A 24069-nucleotide genomic window follows, 5' to 3' on the forward strand; every position below is an offset into this window, starting at 1 on the left:
AAACATTATACAAATATTATTGAAAAATTTTTATTGATAATATTTTAAACATTTATCATGATGACGTTATACTAATTTTGAAAATCTTATTATTAACCAAAGTACTGTGGCAACTTGATAATATTTCAAATTTTTTTTTTTTAATTTTTATTGTTCAAAAAATCCTGACTTATTTTAATCTACATTAAATTAAAGTTAATACAATGTAATTTAAGTTGGAAAAAGAAAAATTACTCCAAAACTTAAACTCTAGGAGTTATTGATTAATAATAGTTAAAAAATATTTCTTAATTTAACATATTTTTTGTTAATTTAACTCTTTTATCAAACAATAGTTAAATCATACAAATAGTTTTCTCATATAATATTTTTTAAATAAAATTTTGATGAATTTATAAGGTAAAATAATCAAAAAAGTTTTCTGTTAATATATACAACTTTTTAACTTATAGATGAATATAAATAACGATCAGTTTTACATCCTTCTATTTCCTGAACTTAACATGTTACATAGGGTGGTGACCCTTTTTCACATGTTAGGGAGTTAAAGACAGTTCATGGCTAGGTCAATATAGAACCGGATAGGTATTATAGCCAGCTTTCATCAAAGACCAGACACGACCAATGGAAAAATCACAAGAAAAATCCCATTAGCATCCTGGGGATTGAACTCCTTGACTATATAGATGAATATAATATTTTAAATTGAGTAATTGTTCAATATACACATTCTTTTAAAACATTTTTAAAATATAATTCTTATTGAAAGAATACAAAATAAAACGTGTAATAAATGCATTTGTTAATAACGAGTCAATACATAAAAAAAATGTTAAGTTAATTCACTATATTAAATTTTATAAAAAGAGTAAAAATGCATTATTTATTATTATAAATTAACTTTTTAATAAACATATTAAACTATGTTTAGATTGGGTAGACTTGCAAATAAATTTTTAAGATATATTATGAGTACTATATTCAATTAAGAATAAGTTTTGGTAAGTCATAAACAATCTAAACTTATAACAATAGGTTTTTTTTCATTTGAAAAATATTTTAAAGTCATTTTACCATTGTATAAATATAATTTTCTCTCTGCACCTTTGATTCCCTAAAAAAATTGCATGTGTGTAATCTAAATTTTAAAAAGATAAAAATTTCTTTACCTTTTCAATTTTTTCCTTCAAAAGAGGATATTTTGAAGGATTCTCTCTTAATGGAACAACTTCGTGTGATGAGATACCAATCAAACTTTCTAAAACCTATTATAAATTTCAATCTATTACTTAAATTAAATAATTGAAATATTCTTACCAATGGTGAAAATTCTACATCTTCTTGTTTTGAATCACAAATAATTGTGCCAGAACAAATCCATTCACTTTGTTTTACTTGTATTTTTGAAAGCTTAACAACTTTCACTGAATTAAAAATTTTATTGTTACTGTTCACAAATAATTCAGTATTAGATATATTAAGATCTTTGTCAGCAACTTTATATTCTAATGATGGCCGTTTAGTTTGAGCCTGTAATGGAGATCCACTTGCCTCTCTTTTGCCAGTTACTTGAGCATTAGATGAATTATTTGTGTCAGTTGATGTATTAAATTTGTGAACAGAATTAACTGTTAAATTATTAGATTTAGAATGACTGGGTCTAAATATATCTGTTATTTGGTTTTGTTTCAGTTGAATATTCTCATTTGTTTTATCTGACTTGTTAGTATTTGTATTAATTGAAATTGAAAAATTATCATTACAATTTGAAGATGATTTTTGGGTAGTTTTACAAAGTTCTTTAGATAATGTTGGTGCTTCTGTTATATTGGAAGTTTGAATAATGTGTGATTCAATTTCTGTTATTTGAGATAAACATAATAAATCATCTTCCTCATCATCATCCATAAAATCTTCATACTGGAATAAGTTACATAAATCAATTTTAATAATTAAGCGATTAACATTATTCACTTCTTAAATTATTTCAATTATTAATGAAACAAAATAAGACTACTCAAATCAGTATTTCTGATCTTTTAAACCACATAGAATTTTAATTTATATTACTAGATATAAGTCTTATTATAGTTGACACTAACTAATATAGGTGTATGTAAAAACATGACATTTTGCGCTAATAAACATTTTATAAGATACTAATGTGACAAAGTACAATGTGTGAAAAACACTAACCTAATCAATGAGCACACACAATTTTGAATCTTATTGCAATAAATCATAAAATAAATCAGTTTTGATCTTATTATTCAATATTCATTTATTAAAGTAAGTACTAGTGTAAAATATAGTATGCATTATAATACTAAGAAATAACCATTTTTACTCACATGGCTATAATTATCGCTTAAGTTTGAATTACTTATAGGATTAATAACATGTTCATTTCTTTTATTTTGGTTAGACATATTATTTCTTGAAAAATTGTTTTCAGTTTCTAGGTTTTGCTCAACTGTTTTTTCTACCTCTATATCTGAAAATGCATATGGGTTTTCCAACTCTGGTTTCTGTCTAAATATAAAATTAAAATTAATGTTGAGTTCTAAAAATACCAACTTAATTGTTTTATTTTGTCAGAGGAAATCATTTTAAAATTTAAGCTAATTGACCGAATTTTTAACTATAACATTTCTATTTCTATATAATTAAAGTAGTAAGGTAAAATATATTAGGTTTACCCATCTTTTTGTTAATTAGTTAATAAATTAACTTATATCATAAAAAGTATTTCTATATATTTTTTGAAAATAAGTTGAAATACAGTTCTATGACTAAAAACAATTAGTGATTTTTTGACGTATCATTGAAAAAAATTGGATCGGTGAGAGCTGAGAAAAAGTGGTAACAGACACAAACAAAAAACATATCATAGTAAAATTAATACCTACTCAGCTTCTCATCAAAGCTAAAAAAAAAAATTGAAAATAGATTGTATAAAATTGTATATAATCTAGATTTTTAATATATATATATATGTATGTATTTTAGTCATTATTTAAATAAAACCAAGGTACAACACTCTTCTTAATTTAGTTTTTATTCATATAGTAAAAAAAAACTACATTACTACCAGGACTTAAAATTTTGCCAACTGAGAAACTAGCTAAAAGATTCAAGTGTCTAAATTATACGATCCCAAATGACACTCCTGTTTTTAGTGTAAGCTTTAAAAAAATCAATGATATACTCACAAAGATCTGCACAAAACATTTAATGGAGCATTAGAAATTAACATGTGATCTACTTCACCACCAATGAAATGCACATTTTTAGATTTAAGTAATAGAACACCTTTTCTGAATTCAACTGGTCCAATAATAGTAATCTAATAATAACATAGGTATTAATATATGCATTTATTTAAATGCTATGTTTAGGAAATAATCAAATACCTTAAACCCTGGAACAAATGGCTCTTTTAGACAAATTAATGGTTCATACTCCATGGCAAATATATCTTGTTGCCCATCAGTACATGACATTTTTAATATTCGGTGTAATGTTGGTTCCCATACAGCTATCTTAGAATCATTGATTTCTGAGTTACTGATATCTTTCTTTAAAATTATATTATATTGTGAATAACATGATTGTCCTACATTAATAATCTCATTCACCTATTACAAACAGTATAACATTCATAAAAAAAACTAATACTTTCGTATTTTTTTAACATGATATTTCATTTGAAAAAAAATTTAAAAACCTCTTACTATATTTTTTATTATTGTGTAATTTACTAAACATTATGATCTTAATCTAAATGGTATTTTTTAGTACTTTAAGAATTGAATTTTCAACTTTTCTTTTAATAAAATTAGTAACAATATAAAATTTTATGTTATCGAATAATTTTTCATAAATAATTTTTTTTTTTTATTAGAAATAACACCTTGCGAGGTAAAGAGTACATTTTACAACATAGGTAAGTGTAATGAGTACAATTATTATAAAAAGAACAATTGGATAAATATAACAAATAATTGAGCTAAATATAATAAATTTTCAGTATTAACAATTTACAATTATAATAATTACACAAATAAATAAAATACTTAAACGATTCTAAAGAATCAAAGTAAAAACCAAAATCCTTAATATAATTAGAAGATATATTACTTTTATTAATGGGGCTTGATTAACTTTAATTTTGGAATTAAATAATTTAAAAAAGTAGATAATAGCATTTTAAAATAAAATTTGAAAACACATCAATGTTTATAGTTAAGTCATTAATTTTCCATAATTATAGAATATGTTAATATCGTGTTGTAGCACAGAACAATTAATAACAGAGATAATTTTTTTTAATATTTTTAAATTTTGATTTTGTGTTTCTTACATTCAGTAATTAAAAGATAACTGTTTGAAACCTGCAATTGTTGTAAATTCTTCATATCTGTCATTTTGTTTAATGTGTGTGTGTGTAGGTAGAGTCAAGGTTAGACTATTGGTCCTTTAGTCGATCTTAATAGTAAGTGTGTATGCTGGCTAGTTTTTGAGCTTAACCATACTTTAGTAAAAATGTAGTTTGCTACTTTTGAGCTAGACCATGCCGATGGGGTAAAACCTAACCCTTTAGTGGTTCACTAACTGTACACATTAGGGCTGACCAGCTTACCCTTTAGGAGAACTAATGTTTTTTGTATACCTACTTAGTGGTACTACAGATGTACGACATTGTGTAATTATAAACCATTAATAGTAAAATAATGTTGAATAATACAAATTTTAAATGTATTAAAGTTTAGTTCAATTGTAAAACAAGTTATAAATTCCTTTGATATTAACAAAAATTATATTAGGATTATAATACTAGGTAAATTATCACAAAAAAATATCAGTAGTGTTAAAAATTCTTATTAATATATGTTCTATAGGTTTTATAAAAATGATTTTGTTGTTGAGCTACATCTTTATTTAGTTTTAACATTATTTAAAAAAGATCATACTTGAAGACAAAATTTTCCATTTAATACTATATTTTCTTTACTGTTAATATTAGCTGGTAAAGAAGACAATGCTATTTGCTTGAAGTCTGCTAAACTTAATTGTTCTCTTACCATTACTGACAAATCACTAATGGTTGCCTGTAAATAGTCTTTTATGTACTTTATATTTTAAAGATAATTTAAATAAAAATTTACATTTGGATCATTAAATTTAAAAAAATCAACACATTGTTTAAACCATTCATTTTCTTGAGATACAACAACATTTATGTTATTTAAGTGGCGAGATACAAGATTATAAAGTTCCGATGTAGGAATTGCCATATTTTGTAATTATTTTAGAAATTGCTATTTAAATACATATTTTAAGAAATAGAACTGTTAGACCAAGACACTTTAAGCACTAAATCAATCATTTGGAAGATAATGAGTATTTTATGAAAATTTATCAGAACTAATTCATATATTTTCAAGTATTTATTATTTTAAATATTTTATGATTTGATGAAAAATCGCGCATTTTAAACTAAGCGTTGTAGTCGGGTAAAATGTTTTCTGATAAGATAATAGCTTCATTTCGATTCTACTACTACTATGGTTTTTAGCACGTCCACGGCCATATTTTTGACAATAGAGAATGTTCATAGATATATTATAAATATGGGTAGGACATTAGTATTTGAAGCCCTTGTGTTTTCGCGGTCCTGAACTGATAAGAAATTGAGGCCATTTGTTTACATTTTAATTGTGATAAGCGCATACGATACTGTTTACAAGATCTATGAGAATATTAAATATTTTTATCAATAATGAAAAATATAATTATCTCTTATCGAGAGATTACAAAATATTTTATGTTAAATTAAATATTTACTAGTTTATTAATAAAATTTTCAAACTGCTAATGGATAAAGGAAAAAAGTGTGATAACAAAAGTCCTAGTAAGTAATGGTACAAAAATATTCCTAACTGTATTGATCATATTATATTTTTGTACGAGTGTCATGTTTTCGATCAATATAATTTATTTTAGCCAAAAATGTTTACTGTTTGAAGTAAATTATGGTGTCTGTATTTATAAACGTTTAATACGCCGAATTATATTTTTAAATGTATTATTATGACATCACAATAGTAACTAAAAAAAACACGTCATTTTCATTATATATTTTTTCGTATAGATGTTTTGTTTAAAAATTATTCGTAACTAACTTGCTAGTGTATTAGTTTATAAAATTTATAGCGAATTATTGACTAAAATAATTAATATACACTTGCATTAGAGAGTTGAACTCCTTATTAAATTTGGTATGTATCTTTTATAAAACTTGGATGTTGATATAATGTCAATGAATTTTCTAAATATTGATATTTTTATGAAATTATAAAATACTATTTTACTGTCTAGTTATTTTTTGGTTTTGATGCAAAGCGTGGAACGTTTTTGTTGAAGTTTTGTTTCAATACTCAACGTGTTAGTGTACATTTCTATATTATTTTTTCTAATATGATTTATTAATAGTCAACTGATCATAAATTTCACTTAATTATTATTTCTGAAACTGAGAAATTTTTGAATATATTTGCTCAGTTTTTTAAAGTTAAAGTATTCTTTCAAATTGTTAAGAATTTATAGAAAAAAATTTGATTACTTATTTATTAGACCTACATCAAAAAAATAATTACTATTTTAAATATTATTTATAATATTATTATCTTAGATAACTAATGTAGCTATATTATACTGAGTATAATATAGGGTATATAATTTATGTAGAGTGTTATGTAAGTAAGGACACGGGTTTATTTTGTTGTCATTGTTTATAACAATTAACCTGTTTTCCTACTTACTGAATATTCTCTATATTATTTAAGATAGCAACTCACGCTATTCCCATCATCTGAATTAATGTTTTCAGCTTATTTTAAATAATAATTAGACACCTTATAAAATAATACATATGGTTTCACTTTTAAGATTTATTCGAAATGTATATAATGATAAAATGTTTATAATAGTATAGGAGCAAAAATCTTTGTTTTTTGACATTTTAAGTCCTGTTGTTACTTATACAATAGTTGTATATGTAACAAGTTTACTTTATATTATTTAAAGTAAACTTAATAATTTATATATTGACGTATCACATCTAACTGTACAACGTATGGTGAAATTATACGCATAGATTTAATGGGTTGATTGTTGGCAACACTTGTAAGTTATCAGTCGTGATAAGGAATAATAGACTCGATAGGCCATGTGACTTGTTTGGATAATAAATAAAAATTCACATTATTTTGTCTTTTATACTTTATAACATGTTTTTTATTTAATAGCGATTAAAAAGTATTTAATCGCTCATAACTGTCTTAACTAACGAACCAAGAATATTAAAGATTTATTTTATAGTGAAGTTAATACGTTTTTACAATGTTACGAAGGCAAGCTAGGCTTCGTCGTGAGTATTTGTATAGAAAAAGTTTAGAAACCCGTCAAAAAGTTATTCAAGATAAAAAGTTTCGGTTAAAACAGTGTTTAGATGAAAATGTGCCTATACATCATGATTTGCGAACTGAAGCTTTAAATTTACAAGATAAATTAGAATGGGATGACAACACTCCAGCATTATCATCAATCGCAGGTGGAGAAGAAGGTGGAACTGATGGTACGCATGAAGATGATGAGTACAGGTGGGCTGGTGTCGAAGATCCAAAAATTATGATAACTACATCTCATGATCCTTCAGCTAGATTAAAAAAATTTGTGAAAGAACTTCGACTTATATTTCCTAATGCTCAACGTATGAATAGAGGTAATTATGAAATCAAACAGCTTGTTCAAGCTTGTAGAGCCAATGATGTAACAGACTTCATTGTTGTTCATGAGCATAGAGGTGTTCCTGACACGTTAATTATTTGTCATATGCCTTATGGTCCAACAGCATACTTCAACTTAACAGATGTAGTTATGAGACATGATGTACCTGAAATTGGTACTATGTCTGAACAATATCCCCACTTAATTTTTCATAATTTGGAAACTAAACTTGGTAAAAGAACAATGAATATTTTAAAGTATTTGTATCCTGTTCCCAAAGAAGATAGTAAGAGAGTAATAACATTTGCAAATCATGATGATTATATATCTTTTAGACATCATACCTACAAACAAGTATTAATTTAAATTAATTTTTTAATAATAGTCATACTAATATGAAAATTATTTTTAGGTTGATGGTAAAAATATTGAAATGCATGAAGTTGGTCCTCGTTTTCAATTAAAACTTTATCAAATTAAATTGGGTACCTTAGAAATAGCTGATACTGCTGATACTGAGTGGATGCTTAGACCTTATATGAACACAGCTGCAAAACGAAGATACTTATCATTGAATGACGGATGGACTCAAGATGATACAATTTTCAACTAATTGACTTATTTGTTTTATTAAATGTTTAAAATAATAAAAATATGAAATTGAAACTAAAATAAATTATATAATATCAATAAAATGTACAAGTTAAATTAATGTTATACTTTCAGTAGTGTGAATCATTTAAACAAACATCAGTTTACTTAATATAAAATACACGTTTATCCAAATAGTTTTAGTTTTATAAAAGTATAGTTTTCATGTAGTTATTATTAATGTTTGAATTTATGATGCATGCTGTCATATTACTGAACTAAAATTATACTTTTCTTCTAGATAGATTTGGTAATCTCTTCATATTTATATATATTATCAATTTTTAAAACGGGCAAATCTTAAGAGGATATAGGAGTGAAACATTTCCTTACAACAACTTAAATTAATTTATTTGTTCATTTTAATCCTATACAGATATTAACATATACATAATATTTGTGTTTGCTAATTATTTAAATTGTTGTAATGAGCATAGAGTCGTTAAATGAAATGTATTTCTTTTTTAATATTCCCAATCAAAAAAAAAAAAAAAAATATTTAATTTTTTTCTGAGTTTCAGCTCTAATATTTAGCAAATAAATATAACATTATATTTTTTTTGAATTTAATTAACCTATTTGAAGTTAAATTATTCATTCTACCCTTCAATTTATGTATGTGTTTTATTTAAAGACAGTAACGGAAGGTTTTAAATAGTTTCAGGGGATCCAGAAGTAACTGCTGTATCTCGATCAGGACGTATTATTAAAAAATCTACAAAACTACTTGATTTTGAATCATCAGACTTGAGTAAGTAATTGTCTAATTATAAAATGTATAGAAAGTTAGTGAATTTATTAATTTAATGTATTGGCACTATCTGAGGGTATATTTAAGATTATATAACTAAATTAATTTTTTAATCTTAAAAGGTATTTATACTTAACGCAAGAAGTATTAAAAATATACCAAAATTATTTGAATATAATATATGTCAAAAATAAAATTATTCTAAGAATAATAAAGTAACCTAATGAAAATTATGATAAATTTCAACAATTTTTATAATATATTTTTATTACTAAAAAAATAGTATATTTTAGTTTTTTATTTAAAGAAACAGTCATTTGTAATTGTGATTGCATAATAATTTCCAATAAGTTACATTAAAAATTTAGTTTATTTTATAAAACGTTAACAAGTTAAGCTATTTCATTTTTGAAAATTCATATATCTAAAGATGCTTTTATATTAATTATGAATATTATTAGATATAGTTAAGGCCCATTCTTTAAATTCCCTAAAAAACATTTGAAATTGTTCACAAAATGACATTTTAAAATTATTTTAATAATCTATGAAAGTAGAGTTTTATTAAATAGAGTGTTAAAAGAATTAGTTTGTTTTGTAATATATTAATAATAATATTGAAATATTGAAATTCTCTGTTAAAAAAAAATTGACATTAGAAATAGTTATTTTTTTATATTAATCTAATTAACAATTCTAATAAATTGTTCTTAATATGCTAATAAAATAAATTAACCTGTACAAATAAAATGACCTGTAAATGCCTTAAAAATGAAAAAAATTCAAAATAAATATTTTATCTTTGAATTTTTCATTCCTTAAATTAATTTTGTTCATGTTTGTCTATGATAAACAATAAAAAAAAAAAAAATGCAAATTGGATTAGAACTCAAGTTTTATATGATAATTAAAATTTGTTTAATTAACTAAAATTTATGAATAAACACAGTAATTAAATTTAAACTATTTTAAGTATTTATCATAGTAATAAAGTGAATGAGGGGATAATTTTCTTCCACGATACATGTTAAAATTAATTTTCTTCATTTTGAGTGGACAGTAAAGAATTTACATATATATCAAAACAATATCCTAACATGTAATAGTTTATGCTATAAGCTGTAGATAGTATTTTGTCAAATAAAATAATTTTCTTTTTTTTTTAGATGAAGAGAAGAAAACGCCTAGACAAAATATTAAACGCCAGTTAACTTCCCAAGAATCACATGATCAGGTAGGTTAAAATTTCATAAAAAATAAATGAAATATTGTAACACCAAAAGAAACAACTATTTGAATATTTTATTAAAAATAAATACTACTTCTTGAATAAATAAAATTTTGATTGGTTAACAGTTGAAAAATAATTTATTTCATGAATAGTTAAATTTGTTAATTAAATAAACACAAAATTAAATTGACATTTTCAATCTAAAATGGATACTGAGTAAATTTTTTTTTAATTAATAATATATAAAGTTAAAATAATATTAATATTATAACTTTCATTTGATTTATGTGTGTACATGTATTTGATTTTCACAAAATGTATGCAATTAACATGTATGTAATTATTACACAGTACAATTTAATAAACTATAGTCCATTTTAATATTATTCATGCTAAAACAGTCTTTAAAAAATTGACTTAGGATATTTTTGATACTATCAATTCAGTTGCTCTATAAATATTATTTTCAAGGAACTAGATTTTCAATAAATCAAAAAATATGTTCTTTAAATAATATTTCTAAAAAATAATAAGAAAAACTTCTATGAAATGATAGATTTTGACACTAATATTAATTATGTATTGATGGAGAAGTAAAGGAAATTATGCATTCAAACCTCCAATCATTAATGTGTTCCTACCCTCTGATATGTGGTAAATATATTATTTAATTTTATTTAAGACTCCATAATATTATAAATTTTTTATATAAGACATTTTAAAAAGGTAATTGTTTTTCATGAATTGAATTTTTTTCAGTTTATTGATGATGATAATACAATGGAGTTTTTAGAAGATCAACCAACTGATAGTAGTGAATGGACTGTGGACACTAAAGTGTGTAAGTATTAATGTAAAACATTTACATAAAAAATCTTTTTTAAATACTTCTGTTAATACTTATAATGTTATTAGTATTGTAGAATTTATAACTTGTTATAAAAACCTCAATATGTTTCAAAAAAAAAAAAAAAAATTACATTATGATTAACTTTATATGCAGTGATTTATTTATCATGAACCACTTAATTATTTAAAAATTAAAAGGAGTACTGCAAATTTTTATTTGATTCTTTAAAGTACATGTTTTTTCAATTTATCAATCAATGTATTTTATGTGCTCATCTCTTATACCTTAAAAGGATGCCAATTTTATTTTTTCAAATGGCAAAATACATAACTAACTAGTTTATTTATTAGATAATAGGCTAATTAACAAAATTACTGATCATAAATTATTTTTGAACCTTGCGTCAATCCTCGACTGATTGAGGACAAGGAATGTTTAGTAACAATCATAGCAACAACCGTGACTCATTTTTAGCCATCATTATATATGTTAATAACTTTTGAATTACTGATTCAAATATTTTTATTGACAAGTAATTTTCCTAATTTGCTCACTGTCTAATAAGTAAGCTAGTTAGTTATGTATGTTGCCATCTTTATAAGGTATAAGGGTTGAACATATAAAATACTTAGATCGATAAATTGAAAAAAAACATGTACCCTTAAAAGAACCAAATAAAAATTATCAATAATTGTTTATTTTTTGATTAAGTGGTTCATGTTAAATAAATCACTCTATAAAAAGACCCAAGTATAATATTATGAGTTGATAATTAATTACTCAGTAGTTAAATTACACCATCTGTTATCAACCAGTAAAAGACTCAGAAATTAAGTATTAGCATTGAGTAAAAATTGAGTAAAGTTAGTATCTATATTTAATGGTATGACCACAGGGTAGATTAGTGAAAAAACTCCAATCCAAACAACAAAAGTCTTAAGTTGGATTTTCTGTATACTGGCATATTCTTTCTTCAGTTTCCAACAAATTTAATAAAAAATAATAATTTTACATTCTTTTATTATAGCAGAAACAATTTATACTTATTAAAACTATGATAGCTATTTTATGTTTATTTAGATTAAGATATTTATAAACTTCTCCTTTTTGTTGTTTTGTTTAGATGAATGCAATGAACCAAGTGGAACTTCTGTTTCCATAGGAGAACATAATCAAGTAATTCAACTATTTTACATGGCAATTAAATATGTTTTTTTAATTTAAATACTATATTTTGTTTAAGTTTATGTATGCATTAAAAAATTTAAATATGAAAGAACCTGGGTTTGTTGCATATGCTCTATGGGCAAAAGAAGTTCGTAAAACATTAATGAATGCTTATCCCAATTACAGTGAGTTGTGTTAATTGTTTATTAAAACTATGTGCAATCATTTCAAAAACTATTTTCCTATAGGTAATTTTCAAATTAATCAGCAGTTACGAGATATGTGGAAATCTGTTCCAACTGAAGACAAAAGTGTAAGTTATGATTAACCTAAAAATTAACTGAGCTAATAAACAAAAAAAATTACTTATACATTTTATTACTAAATAGCGTTGGGTGCGTAAAGCAAAGCGAATTTTAGAACATGAAGGTATAATTGTTGAAAACTCTAATAATTCTAAAGTTGAAGTTAAGAAAAAAGATGTAAATACTTCCGATAGTCTTATTGAGATGAAGTAATTCTTAAATAATATTAAAATCATTTAATAAAATATTAAATTATTAACTAATAGTTTTTATTTTTAATGTTTACAGGAATAAAAATAAAATAGATTCTTTAAAACCAACTCAACCTATTGATGTCGCTGCTCATTTAGCGTTACTTGGTGAATCATTAGGTATCATTGGTCAACGTTTAAAAGAGCATCAAGTAAAATTTTTTCATTATAATTTTGTTAATATTATTAATTTTTATAGTAAAAACTTAACTACCTATAGGGACAAATAGCTGTAAATGGAAGTGTTTCGGTACTTCTTGATTCATTGTTATGTGCTTTGGGTCCTCTGCTTTGTCTTACTCAGCAAGTAAAAGAAATAAATGTAAATTCACAAGATACTATGTCAAAAATAATGGATGACATTGCTTACATAATGCCAGGATTATAAAATGAGTTTTTAAACCATGAAATAGATAAAAAAAAGTTGAACATTTCCCCTATTTACATATTAAATTCAAAATTTAATTGTGATGTTTTATGTTATATTTAATTATATGTGTATATATTAAATTCAATACAAAATTCAAGTTATTTTTATTCAAGTCTACTTAATACTGTAGATTGTAATTTATGTAATATGTGTAGCAATACTGAATTATTTATATTGAAGTTATATTTTATATTGTTTAGCAAAATAAAAATTATTCATTGTGACTTATTCGAACAATAATTTGTAATGAGTTTGTGTCTATCAACTAATGTTTTAAAATATACTAGTGTAAATAAATTTTTTGGTGTTTACTAAAATGTATTATTATTATTGTATAATTAACATACTCTCAATTTAATTTTAATTTTCTTACCTTGCTAGCCTATACAGAATCAAACTTTTAATGCTTACAATATGTTATTACAATGTTTAATAAAATTTGTGCAAATTATTAACCAAGTGCAAATTATTTTTGGGATCTACAAATTGTGATTGATGGTCATTAAATAAGTTTCACTTTTTGGATTAACTCATAATTATGAAATTGTTACTAAAAAATAATTCCATAGGGATTCTAAAAATATCATTTTTTTTAACTTTTTTTTGTAGTAAAAAATGAAAATATAAAATTAGAAAAATATTAAAAAATTTGACTAATACATTTACACTCATAAAATTTTTATCAAATTTTGATAGTGACAGTTGTGTGGTTTGTAAAAACTAAATTAAATTCAAAACTATTAACTTAGCTAAAAAAAAAAGTACATATAACAAGAAATCTAGCTCCTCTACACCCCATTCAAGAATGAACATAATAAAAAATATCAATGTCCTTAAAGATAAAAACTGAGATTTTAATCGTTTCTTTGAGTTTAAATGAAATTTTGAATAAATAATTCTCCAAAATTAAAATTTTGGATTATCATTGCATTAATTTTGTATTTGTGAACAATATCAAACATAACATTAAATTATAAAAAAATAATTATTTTTATAATACCAGTTTAGAGTTAATAATTTCAAATTAAACAAAAAGAAAAGTTTTTTCATAAAAATAACATAAAACAATTTAAAGTTTTTCAAATAAGTCATATATTTTGACTCAATACTTAATAATAATTTAGTTTTTAACATAACACATAAGTATTTATACTACATAATCAGTCTATTAACAATTTTAGATTAGATTTTTATATTATTTTGTACTTGGAAAATACAAATTTTTACATCATTAAAATTTAATAACCAATAAGATTTATTGGGATTGGTTAAACAAATAAAATATACAACTTTCATTAAAATTTAATATTACAATAGCCACAGAAACATGATAACATTTCTTTTTAAAAAAATATTTTGTTTTATGAAAACAAAAAAGGTTCAATTTAAAATAACTTGTGTGGTTACATTTCAAATATATTCAGCTGAAAAAATATGTAAAAGTTAAATAAATAGACTATGATGCAAAAATTATGAAATATTTAATTAATACCTTAAATTAATATCACAAATTTTAATGAGTCTTTTCTTCAGTTAGTTTGAAATTTTGCTATGTCCATTTTTCACTGCAAAAAAATTTTGTAATAAAGAATAAATTAATATTTCATAGTTAAAATACTTTACATGAAATTTAGTCAGATGGGTAAATTAAATTAAAATTTATTGTATTTTATGTGAACAAAGGTATATTTAGATAAAAACTATTGTAAGTGTATTAAAGGAATAAGAAATGTATCTTTCAAATTTTTTAATATAAAATATGAGTATATTATAAAAAATATTGAACATGATAAGATGTTATTAAATTATTAATAAATAACAAATTTATTTAATATTAGAAATATAGTTGAACAATAATTTCCACAAATAAGAAGTATACTTTCAAGAACCCATTCTGTTTATAGACCTATCTAATTATTCAATGGTAAAAATAGTTATTTGTGGATACCAAAGAAAGATCTTTAGGAAAAATATTGATTACGCGGTATTTGGTTTTACAAGATGAAATATTTTCCTTCAAAAGAAAATTATTAAATAATAATAATTTAATATTTTATTTTTTTCATTAAAAAAGTATAAAAATATACAATGTTGTTAATTTATACCTTTTTTTCTTTCCAAAAATAGTTTCAGCATCAGGAGTTCCCTTATTAGGAGTTTTTTTATCTTTCACATTAGCTGAAATAGGTTTTTGTACAACTTGGGTGAGATCTTTATAATCTTCCTCTTCCTGTCTATTGTTTATATCTAAAGTTAGCTGTTTAACTCTTCTTAATTCAGCTTGTTCAGCCATCTCTTGACTTTTTAAATTTGATGCCAATTCTGAATCCACAGGTACTTGCAAATTTTTGAATGTTTGTTTATTTCCTTTTTTAAGCATTAAAATAAAATTAACAGATTTATCTTCATTTGGACTCTTTAATTGTTCATATGTTTTTTTACTATATTTTTTTAAATGAAAAGGTATTGATATTTCTGTTTGTGGACGAGCAACTTCTTTTGTTCGTTCTTGTATATTATCACTAACCATTCGATCAAAAGATTCTAAAAAGTCATAATCTTCTGGGTCATCAACTTTGCGTCTAACAATTACATCTAAAGAGCTTTCTACAAGTTTATCACTACAAACAGTATTATCACTATCATCATCCTCTGAAGAGTCAATTTCAGAATCTTCATCTTCCACTTTTTGATTGTCATCAGCTTCTTCATCAATAGTTGACAATTGGTTATCATCATTATTCTTCAAATTATATTGTTGAACTAATCTTTCCTGTAAAAGAATAACAGATTTTTGAGCTTCTAAAAAGCAGTTTTTTAATTTTATATTTGGCCTAAGTTTTTTCAATGTATCCGTTACTAAATAGTCTATAGTAACAGGAAATGGATTTTCAGTATCCCAAGTAGTACTACTTTTCTTCAACCAAAAATAGTATTGAAAGTATATAATAAAACAATCAAGTTTGAGTTTTCCTGGACCTCTATTAAAAAATTCACCACAAGTATCAAGTAAAACACAAATAAGTCTCAATCGAAATAAGTTTTGAGGTGGATCAAATGTTGAATAAAAATCTGGCTCGTATACAACACCATATGACACAAGACTATACAGTACTTTAAAAACATCATTGCTCTCAATTAATCTATAATTGTAGAGTTCTCCAAAATACTTAATCATAGCAATTCGTCTTTGATTAAATTTTACTAAATTTGTTTCTAAACCAACTCGAATGTCTTCAATAACACCATCTACAACTCTAGTTCCAACCGAGTCATCATAATCTACAAAAGCAGCAACTAAACATGCTAAATCAGATATCATAGGGTAAGTAACATTCCAGGCTTCTGTCAGACATTTAATTAAATATGTTTTCTCCATTGAATTTTCCCAATCCATTTGCTTCAGTAAACTTAAAATTATACTTTCTTTTTCTGGGGCATCTTTAAGTTCATTATACAAAAGATGCCTTATGAACTCATGTAAAATAGGCCTTTGTTTTTTCATGATAGCTGGTGACTCAGTAGGGTTAACAAAATAGTATGCATTTTCAATCATAGTAACATAAACAGGTCTCAAAGCAGATATGGATTTTACTCTCATCATTTGTTCTAAGTAAATTTTTGTACGATGATGACTGTCAGGTGATCTATATAAATATCTACCAGCAGTTTCTAATAAAGCGCAACCCATTTCAATGTGATGATGAGTGAAATCATTCAGCAACATTTTAAAACAGTGTAAAGCTTCTGATTTTATCATTAGGTTAAATTTAACCATCTCCCCAATAAAGCGCACAACTTTTAGTTTGGTTTCAATATTAATTTGATCCTTTTTCTTGACATTGTATCTAAAATCACTTTTCAATAAAGAACCTAATTCAAGTGCAATTTCTGGCATTAAAGGGTTAAGGATGGCTACTAAGCGAGTATAAAAAGGTAATAGATCTACTCTTGTTCTTGGGACGTTAAATATTACTTTGACTAATTTTTTACGATTATTTTTAGTATTCAAATAAATTAAAAATTCAATTGCTAAATTATCAATCATTTCACGGTTAACACATTTAGGAAGCTGTTCAACAAAAGATTCAAAAATTACTTTAGTACCAATATTAGACATTTCTACATCAGAAGCATCTTTGATATCTATTATGCTTTTTTTGGTGCATTGTTCACTTTCATTTTCTTCAGTTTCATCAGGTTTTTTACCTTTATCTGGGATATAATTGCTGAGATTGGGAAATTCTTCATAAAATTTTTGAGTTTCCTCATCTTCCCAAAGGCTAGTTAATTCAGCTGGTGCTGTCCCTATGATATCTAACTCAGAATCAGTTAAATCTTCTGTTGAACTGCTCTTCTTTTCTTCTTTTAATATAATTGGAGGTTCATTTAAAATATCTGAAAATGTCATTACAGAATTGTACAATTTTTGATATGTAACATTCATTTGCTCATTTTTTGCTTTTCGTTCAGGTCTTAATTCACCTTTAGTTTGTAGAATTTTTTCATTTTGTTTTTCAGCATACTCTAAGTCACTATGCATTCTTTTCACATGATTACATAGAGATATATAATATTCTTTTAATAAGACTCTGACATTTTTTTGTTTATCACTAGTCAACATATTACTTCTTGGTATTTCAATATCATACTTCTCAGATAATTCCAACATTTCTCTTGAAACTAAACCAGCATAATCATCTCCACAATACTTACAAAAACTTAAAATTATATTTAAATTATTATGCTCTTGAAGATCTGAACTTATTAAATTTGTAAGTATATTGCCTAGCAATACAAGACCCTCTCTTTGAGGTATGATACCAGCAGATGTTAGTTCAGCAAACAACCTAAGATCTACTCTAAATTTACTCATATTTGTGATTTTATCATCTTTTTTTAAGTTTAATAATTTTTGCCATTGTTCAAAAAATGTCTTTGAAAAGTCTGAATAAGTAATGTTTAATTCAGTACATAGAGCTATCATTGCATCAATTTCTGTCATTTTAAGCTTGATTTCAGTAAGAGCTGACACAACCTCTGATAAATATTTGGTTAAATTTAGGGAGTTCATATCTTTAAGAAGTTGGTCAAGTTGCGGAGGGGGAAAATTTTTTAATCTTCTAATAAAAGCAGTATTTTTTTTTAAACTAGAATCTCTTTTAGATATTTCAGATTCATCAGGAAATGTACACTCTTGATTTTTTACCCTGTATTTTTTTTTTTCTTCATGTTTTACATTACATTCAGTGATAAAGTTAGATAAAGTTTCCTTCTGTTTTTTTTCTAGGTCTTCTTGAGTAAAAACTTCTACAGACGAAGGCCTTGATTCTGATTTTGTTGTACTATTTGAAGGTAAAATAGGGATATTACCAATTGATTGTCGTACATTATCAACAATTTTTGAGATCTGTTGTAATGAATCAGAAACTTCTACAGAGGTTTTAGCTGTTTTAGAAGATCGCTTTGTTGGATCGTTTTTCATCTTTTAATGTTAATTCTAAAAATGTAGAGAAATAATATCATTTAAAAAAGTATAGTAAGATAAAAGCTCAACTAGTCAATCATTAGAAAATTAGCTTAAATATATACTTATTTATAAGTTTTAAAAAAATTTAATTAAAATTAATTTATCTCTAAACATTATGTAGAGTCAAAATCATCATAGCTGTATATATTAAATAAACATGCTAAAACATAAAAAGTTTATAAAAATAACTAATAATTAACTAAAAAATTATGGTAATTTAATAAATTAATAAAATATTTATATTAATAATTTACTTCAGTAGATTTTTTTTACCTTGGATAAATGTTAATTATTAACGCAAATACACAAGAGAAAAAATTAAAATTGAAGAAATTAAAGGTTACATTGAATTTTATTTCACAATTTTCATTTTTCATGATTTTCGAATAACATAATGTAAGAAGCAAAATAATAGTTCATATGGACTATCAATAGTGGGATAACTTAGTAAATAATTTTTCATAACACACGTATGTAATCACAACTTCTATCAAAACAACTTCATGAATTTTTTAGCGCATTTTATTTTGTAGGTTATTATAAGTTACTTTTATAAATGATAAAAACATGAATGATAAGCCAAAGGGAACATATCATAATATTAAAAGTTCATCGTTTTATAACAAATTCTATATACTGTAATACTTTTGTTTCTCAAAAATTGAAGCTTTAACTGATCATTTATCATACATTTTAATTCAATTAATGTTGGTGTACGAATGTAGAAGACGTAAAATAGTTTTATGAAAAAATTATAGCAATGATTTTAATAGAACTCTTAAACCATGATTTTGTATATTTTTCTACACCAATATTATGTGTAAACCATTAAGTAAAGTTTTAGTAAAAAAATATTGTCTGCAATTTACAAATTTTTAGAGATTTATATTTTATCAATTTATTATTTTTTTATTTATTGACTGTTTAAATAATAATACAAATGAACTATTTAAAAAACAAAATAAATCTATAAATCTATAAATTTGTATATTTGTTATTTTAAATTGTGTTAAAAATTAAAATTTTTAATTTTTAAAATAATAAGAAAAAATTGTTTATATTTTAATTGACATAATAACATATCCAACATGAAAAACAACCAAATCCAACGAGCATCATTTGTAAGTGGCACGGTAAGCAGTTGCACTTCGTGATTTTTCAGTGGCTCAAAAAAATAAATAATTGATTCCAAAATATAATAGTTATTTGCAAAAAAAGGGTAATTAATTAAAATTTTTGATTATGAAATTTGTCCGTTTAAAAATTTGGTTATCCTAATACAAGTAAAATTACACCTCTGTAATATGTGAGGATCCCTTAAATTTGATTGTGCTTGTATTTTACATAGAAATTTATCAACTTAAACAAGTGTATCAGGAACAACTTTTTTTTAATTAAAAATAGCGTTTATTTGTAAATATGACTTTTAGTTTCACTACACATACTTTCGTTGATCTCTCTATATTTAGTAATAGTATCACAAACTGTACGTTCACTAGGAGCCTTTTATCGACTCAATATAACCCAAGTTAATAAAGTTAATAATAATAGAATCCACATTTTTATAGCGATTTTTTACTATCAATACAAGTAACTACATAGTGATTCATGTTATGGTAAGAAAAATTAAATAATGAGTTAACAACTTGTTGAATCTAAATTTGGAATGGTAACATAATATAAAAATAATTTTCTTATATAGCCGATAGCAATTATTGGTAACGGCCTTAAACTAAAAAAGTAATCAACACTTAATAATTGCTTATAAATTCTCTGGGACTCTTCATTTTATTCAATGTTAGTTAAGTTTAGATAAAATTTGAAAAAAGAAACCCAGCACAGTGGGGACGTGGCATAATTGGGTTCAGTATGGATAATATCAGACAGTGATTAAAATCACTATCATAAAAAACGCTTCGATGAAAATCTGTAAATAGTGTTTAATTTTAAAAAATTGGTAGATTATTCCAATAGCAACATGATCTCCTATTTCCTTATTTATATCCTGATTACAAGTTTTATGATTTATAAGTGTAATATATGTATAAATATTTATGATAGCAATTAAGTATAATATGAAATCGATATTTAATATTTTAGTATTGTAATTTTTACTAAGAAAAAAGTATAAAGTAGTTATTACTTTTATTGCAAACATAAATAAAAGTTGAAGATCTTGATGCAATACTAAAAAAAAATTGTTTGTTATTTATAAATAAATTTACTGGTCTACAAGAAATTTTCACGAGAGACCAAAATATACTTTCGTAAACCCATTTTTGCCCCGGTTTCAAATCTGCAATTAGAGTTTCTCATATGGCCTAATTAATGACAAAATCCTTCTAATTAATATTTATGTTTGATTATTAGGTTACATATGAATATTCAATAAATATATTTTAATTAAAAATAAATTGAAAAAGTTCTACTTTCTACATGCATTTTTATATTTTGAACCCCACCTGTATTAAGGGAAATCGTTCGATTTAAAAAAAAGTATATCGAATGAAAGAAATATATAAATATTATTTCTCATAAAAAAATTATATTGATCTATACATTTTTCGACAAGCTATAGAAATATTAAGTTAAAAATATAAAATATAAAATCGAACATTTTAACACAAAAATAGTATACGGTAGCCATTTTCATATTTATTGTTCATTGTTTTTATTGTTAATCGTGAATCTGTCTATATGCAATTTAGAGTAACACGTAATTAAAGTGTCAATATGTTGTAAAATACATCAATGACTTGTATGAAGGTCTCTACGATTTTGTTAAATAGTTGCCTTTAAAACAACAGTGCTGACGTTGACTCCATAAAAGTTCATTGTGTGTTGTTAGTATCCCCTCCATTAAGTCACAGCGAGGATTACATTTATTCAATACCACTATCAATGTTCTATTGTTTGATTATGATAAAGACGCAGTTATAAAGACTGAAAAGACACGATAATTAATTCTTGTATTTCTGGATTATGCCATCAAATATACAATAAGTAAATTAATCAATATATTTATTGCGTTTTCAGTATTTTGTCTTTTTTTAATTTGAGAAAACCAAATATTGTTTGTGCGTGCATAACAAATCAATATTTATACTTTTTATCGTAAAATTCTTTTTGTTAAAATTTTTATTCCGGTGCGAGTGCTCGTTACAGTACACATATTTACAAGTTTTATCCTACGTTTGTTAGAATTCAAGGTCTTTAATTAAAATGTCATACGCGTATCTATTTAAATATATTATTATTGGAGACACAGGTGAGTTGTTTAAAAATTGATTTCTACTTGGAAAATAAAATTAATTGACATATGTTATAGGCGTTGGAAAATCATGCCTCCTACTGCAGTTTACTGACAAAAGATTTCAACCTGTTCATGATTTAACAATTGGTAGCCTTATCATTCTTTTTTTTTTATCCTTTAAACATTTTGTAATTATTAAATTGATGTAGGTGTTGAATTTGGAGCACGCTTAATTACAATTGATACTAAACCGATAAAATTGCAAATATGGGATACAGCTGGCCAAGAAGCTTTTCGCTCAATAACCAGATCCTACTATCGAGGTGCTGCTGGCGCATTATTAGTGTATGACATTACACGACGAGATACATTTAACCATCTAACAACATGGTTAGAAGATGCTCGACAACATTCTAACTCTAACATGGTTATTATGCTTATTGGAAATAAGAGGTAATTATTTTTTATGGTATTTTAAAAAAATATTTATACAATTTAATTAATCTACAGTGATTTGGAAGCTAAAAGAGAAGTTAAAAAAGAAGAAGGTGAAGCATTTGCTCGGGAACATGGGTTAGTTTTTATGGAAACTTCAGCAAAAACCTCTGATAATGTAGAAGAAGCATTTATAAATACTGCCAAAGAAATATATGAAAAAATTCAGGAAGGTGTATTTGACATTAATAATGAGGTAATTTTAATGTTATTTATGTTTATTATATTCATTTTTAAATTAAATAAATTCTCGTTTAGGCAAATGGAATAAAAATTGGACCTCAACATTCAACTGGCAATAGCAGTGTACCTGGTAGTAACAATAGATCTAATGGTAATGGCTGTTGTTAATCAGTTTTCAAATTATTTAGTATATTCCAGCCTTTTTATTTAATACAACTACATAAAGTGTAATTTCTATAAAAGGCTATTCAATTATATATTTGTTTTTTGATTTGAGTGAATTGTTTTAAATTAAATAGGTTAAGCATGCTTTTAACATATTTATATAAATATCAATTAAACTAGTGTTTTAAATGAATATTATTACATAATTTATTTATTTGTAATTATTTAATGCTTGTGTTGGTGTGTTAATAACCACATACATTAAGCCCTTGAAAACCTTTTGAAGACTTCTTCAACAATGTGTAATATAATTTATGTCTTAAATGTAAAGATATTAAAAAATTCCTAACTCAGAATTATTTATTAAATAATTTTTAATACTAGTTATACATTGTAAAGTGCATTTTTTGTTACTTATTTTCATTATTTATATCAGTATTCAAATTTTTAATAACTAAATAGCTATTTTCAGAACAATATCCCAATTTTAATCACTCTACTTTTTTTAAAAATTATGATGTCTAATTTTAAAATATTATAACCTTTTAATTTTTATTCACTATTGAGTTACAGTATATGTATTATATTATATTCAAATTATTAAAAATAAAAATAGAATTATAATTTCATACATATTTTAAATTTGTAAATATTTATTTTTTTGTTTTATATTGATAAATATATCAAAGATCTTGATATTAATTAATCATATCTAAAATTTATTTATGTATTACTATATACTTTTTAACACAATTTTGAAAATATTTTAGTTGTGACAATAACATTATTTTCTTTTCAATATACTCTTTGAATGACTTATTATTGTAGAATTTAAACACATAATATATTTTTAAGGTATTGGTAGGTTTAGTATTCTAATTCTAAAATCTATTTTTTAGTATGTATAATTGTAAAGTCTACTATCTATAAGATTGTGTGGAGTATTGAAGGTGAAATTACTCAAATAAGCACTCTTAACACCTTGTCAAGGACAATCAAATATTTTTAATATTTTG

The 24069-nt window shown here is 24.1% G+C and overlaps 5 protein-coding genes across 7 annotated transcripts; 3 read left to right on the forward strand and 2 right to left on the reverse strand.

The window, feature by feature from the left end:
- Window positions 1–280: 280 nt before the first annotated feature.
- On the reverse strand, window positions 281–5672 carry LOC126895041 (recQ-mediated genome instability protein 1-like). Of its 3 annotated transcripts, XM_050666500.1 has the most exons (9): window positions 5169–5672; window positions 4974–5111; window positions 3414–3638; window positions 3213–3346; window positions 2352–2532; window positions 1318–1920; window positions 1170–1265; window positions 1075–1114; window positions 325–678 (listed from the first exon to the last, which is right to left on the reverse strand). In XM_050666500.1, exons 1-9 carry the CDS (start codon window positions 5295–5297, stop codon window positions 605–607), a joined length of 1620 nt encoding a protein of 539 aa, XP_050522457.1. In that variant the 5' UTR covers window positions 5298–5672; the 3' UTR covers window positions 325–604. The 3 variants fall into 3 exon arrangements, 2 of the variants coding, with proteins under 2 accessions (XP_050522458.1, XP_050522457.1); XM_050666501.1 differs by having other exon boundaries at window positions 281–1114; XR_007701582.1 differs by lacking the exon at window positions 325–678 and having other exon boundaries at window positions 1170–1258.
- Window positions 5673–5772: 100 nt separating this feature from the next.
- LOC126895048 (HMG box-containing protein 4) lies at window positions 5773–13674 on the forward strand. Its single transcript, XM_050666508.1, has 10 exons — window positions 5773–5914; window positions 9101–9193; window positions 10360–10427; window positions 11184–11265; window positions 12398–12450; window positions 12518–12626; window positions 12690–12754; window positions 12831–12955; window positions 13035–13149; window positions 13218–13674. The coding sequence occupies exons 1-10, from the start codon at window positions 5878–5880 to the stop codon at window positions 13383–13385; spliced, it is 915 nt and encodes a 304-aa protein (XP_050522465.1). The 5' UTR covers window positions 5773–5877; the 3' UTR covers window positions 13386–13674.
- Window positions 7079–8510, forward strand: LOC126895045 (U3 small nucleolar ribonucleoprotein protein IMP4). Its single transcript, XM_050666506.1, has 2 exons — window positions 7079–8145; window positions 8204–8510. Exons 1-2 carry the CDS (start codon window positions 7405–7407, stop codon window positions 8402–8404), a joined length of 942 nt encoding a protein of 313 aa, XP_050522463.1. The 5' UTR covers window positions 7079–7404; the 3' UTR covers window positions 8405–8510.
- Window positions 13675–14586: 912 nt separating the features above from the next.
- Window positions 14587–19433, reverse strand: LOC126895037 (regulator of nonsense transcripts 2). Its single transcript, XM_050666492.1, has 4 exons — window positions 19231–19433; window positions 15533–18927; window positions 14920–14992; window positions 14587–14851 (listed from the first exon to the last, which is right to left on the reverse strand). Exons 2-3 carry the CDS (start codon window positions 18910–18912, stop codon window positions 14977–14979), a joined length of 3396 nt encoding a protein of 1131 aa, XP_050522449.1. The 5' UTR covers window positions 18913–18927; window positions 19231–19433; the 3' UTR covers window positions 14587–14851; window positions 14920–14976.
- Window positions 19434–21794: 2361 nt separating this feature from the next.
- On the forward strand, window positions 21795–23164 carry LOC126895049 (ras-related protein Rab-2A). Its single transcript, XM_050666509.1, has 5 exons — window positions 21795–22225; window positions 22286–22357; window positions 22420–22663; window positions 22721–22901; window positions 22964–23164. The coding sequence occupies exons 1-5, from the start codon at window positions 22180–22182 to the stop codon at window positions 23054–23056; spliced, it is 636 nt and encodes a 211-aa protein (XP_050522466.1). The 5' UTR covers window positions 21795–22179; the 3' UTR covers window positions 23057–23164.
- The last annotated feature ends 905 nt before the right edge of the window (window positions 23165–24069 follow it).

The sequence above is a fragment of the Daktulosphaira vitifoliae genome, unplaced genomic scaffold (assembly GCF_025091365.1).
Source record: "Daktulosphaira vitifoliae isolate Bord-2020 unplaced genomic scaffold, ASM2509136v1 Scaffold_1, whole genome shotgun sequence".
NCBI classification, from domain to species: Eukaryota; Metazoa; Arthropoda; class Insecta; order Hemiptera; family Phylloxeridae; genus Daktulosphaira; species Daktulosphaira vitifoliae.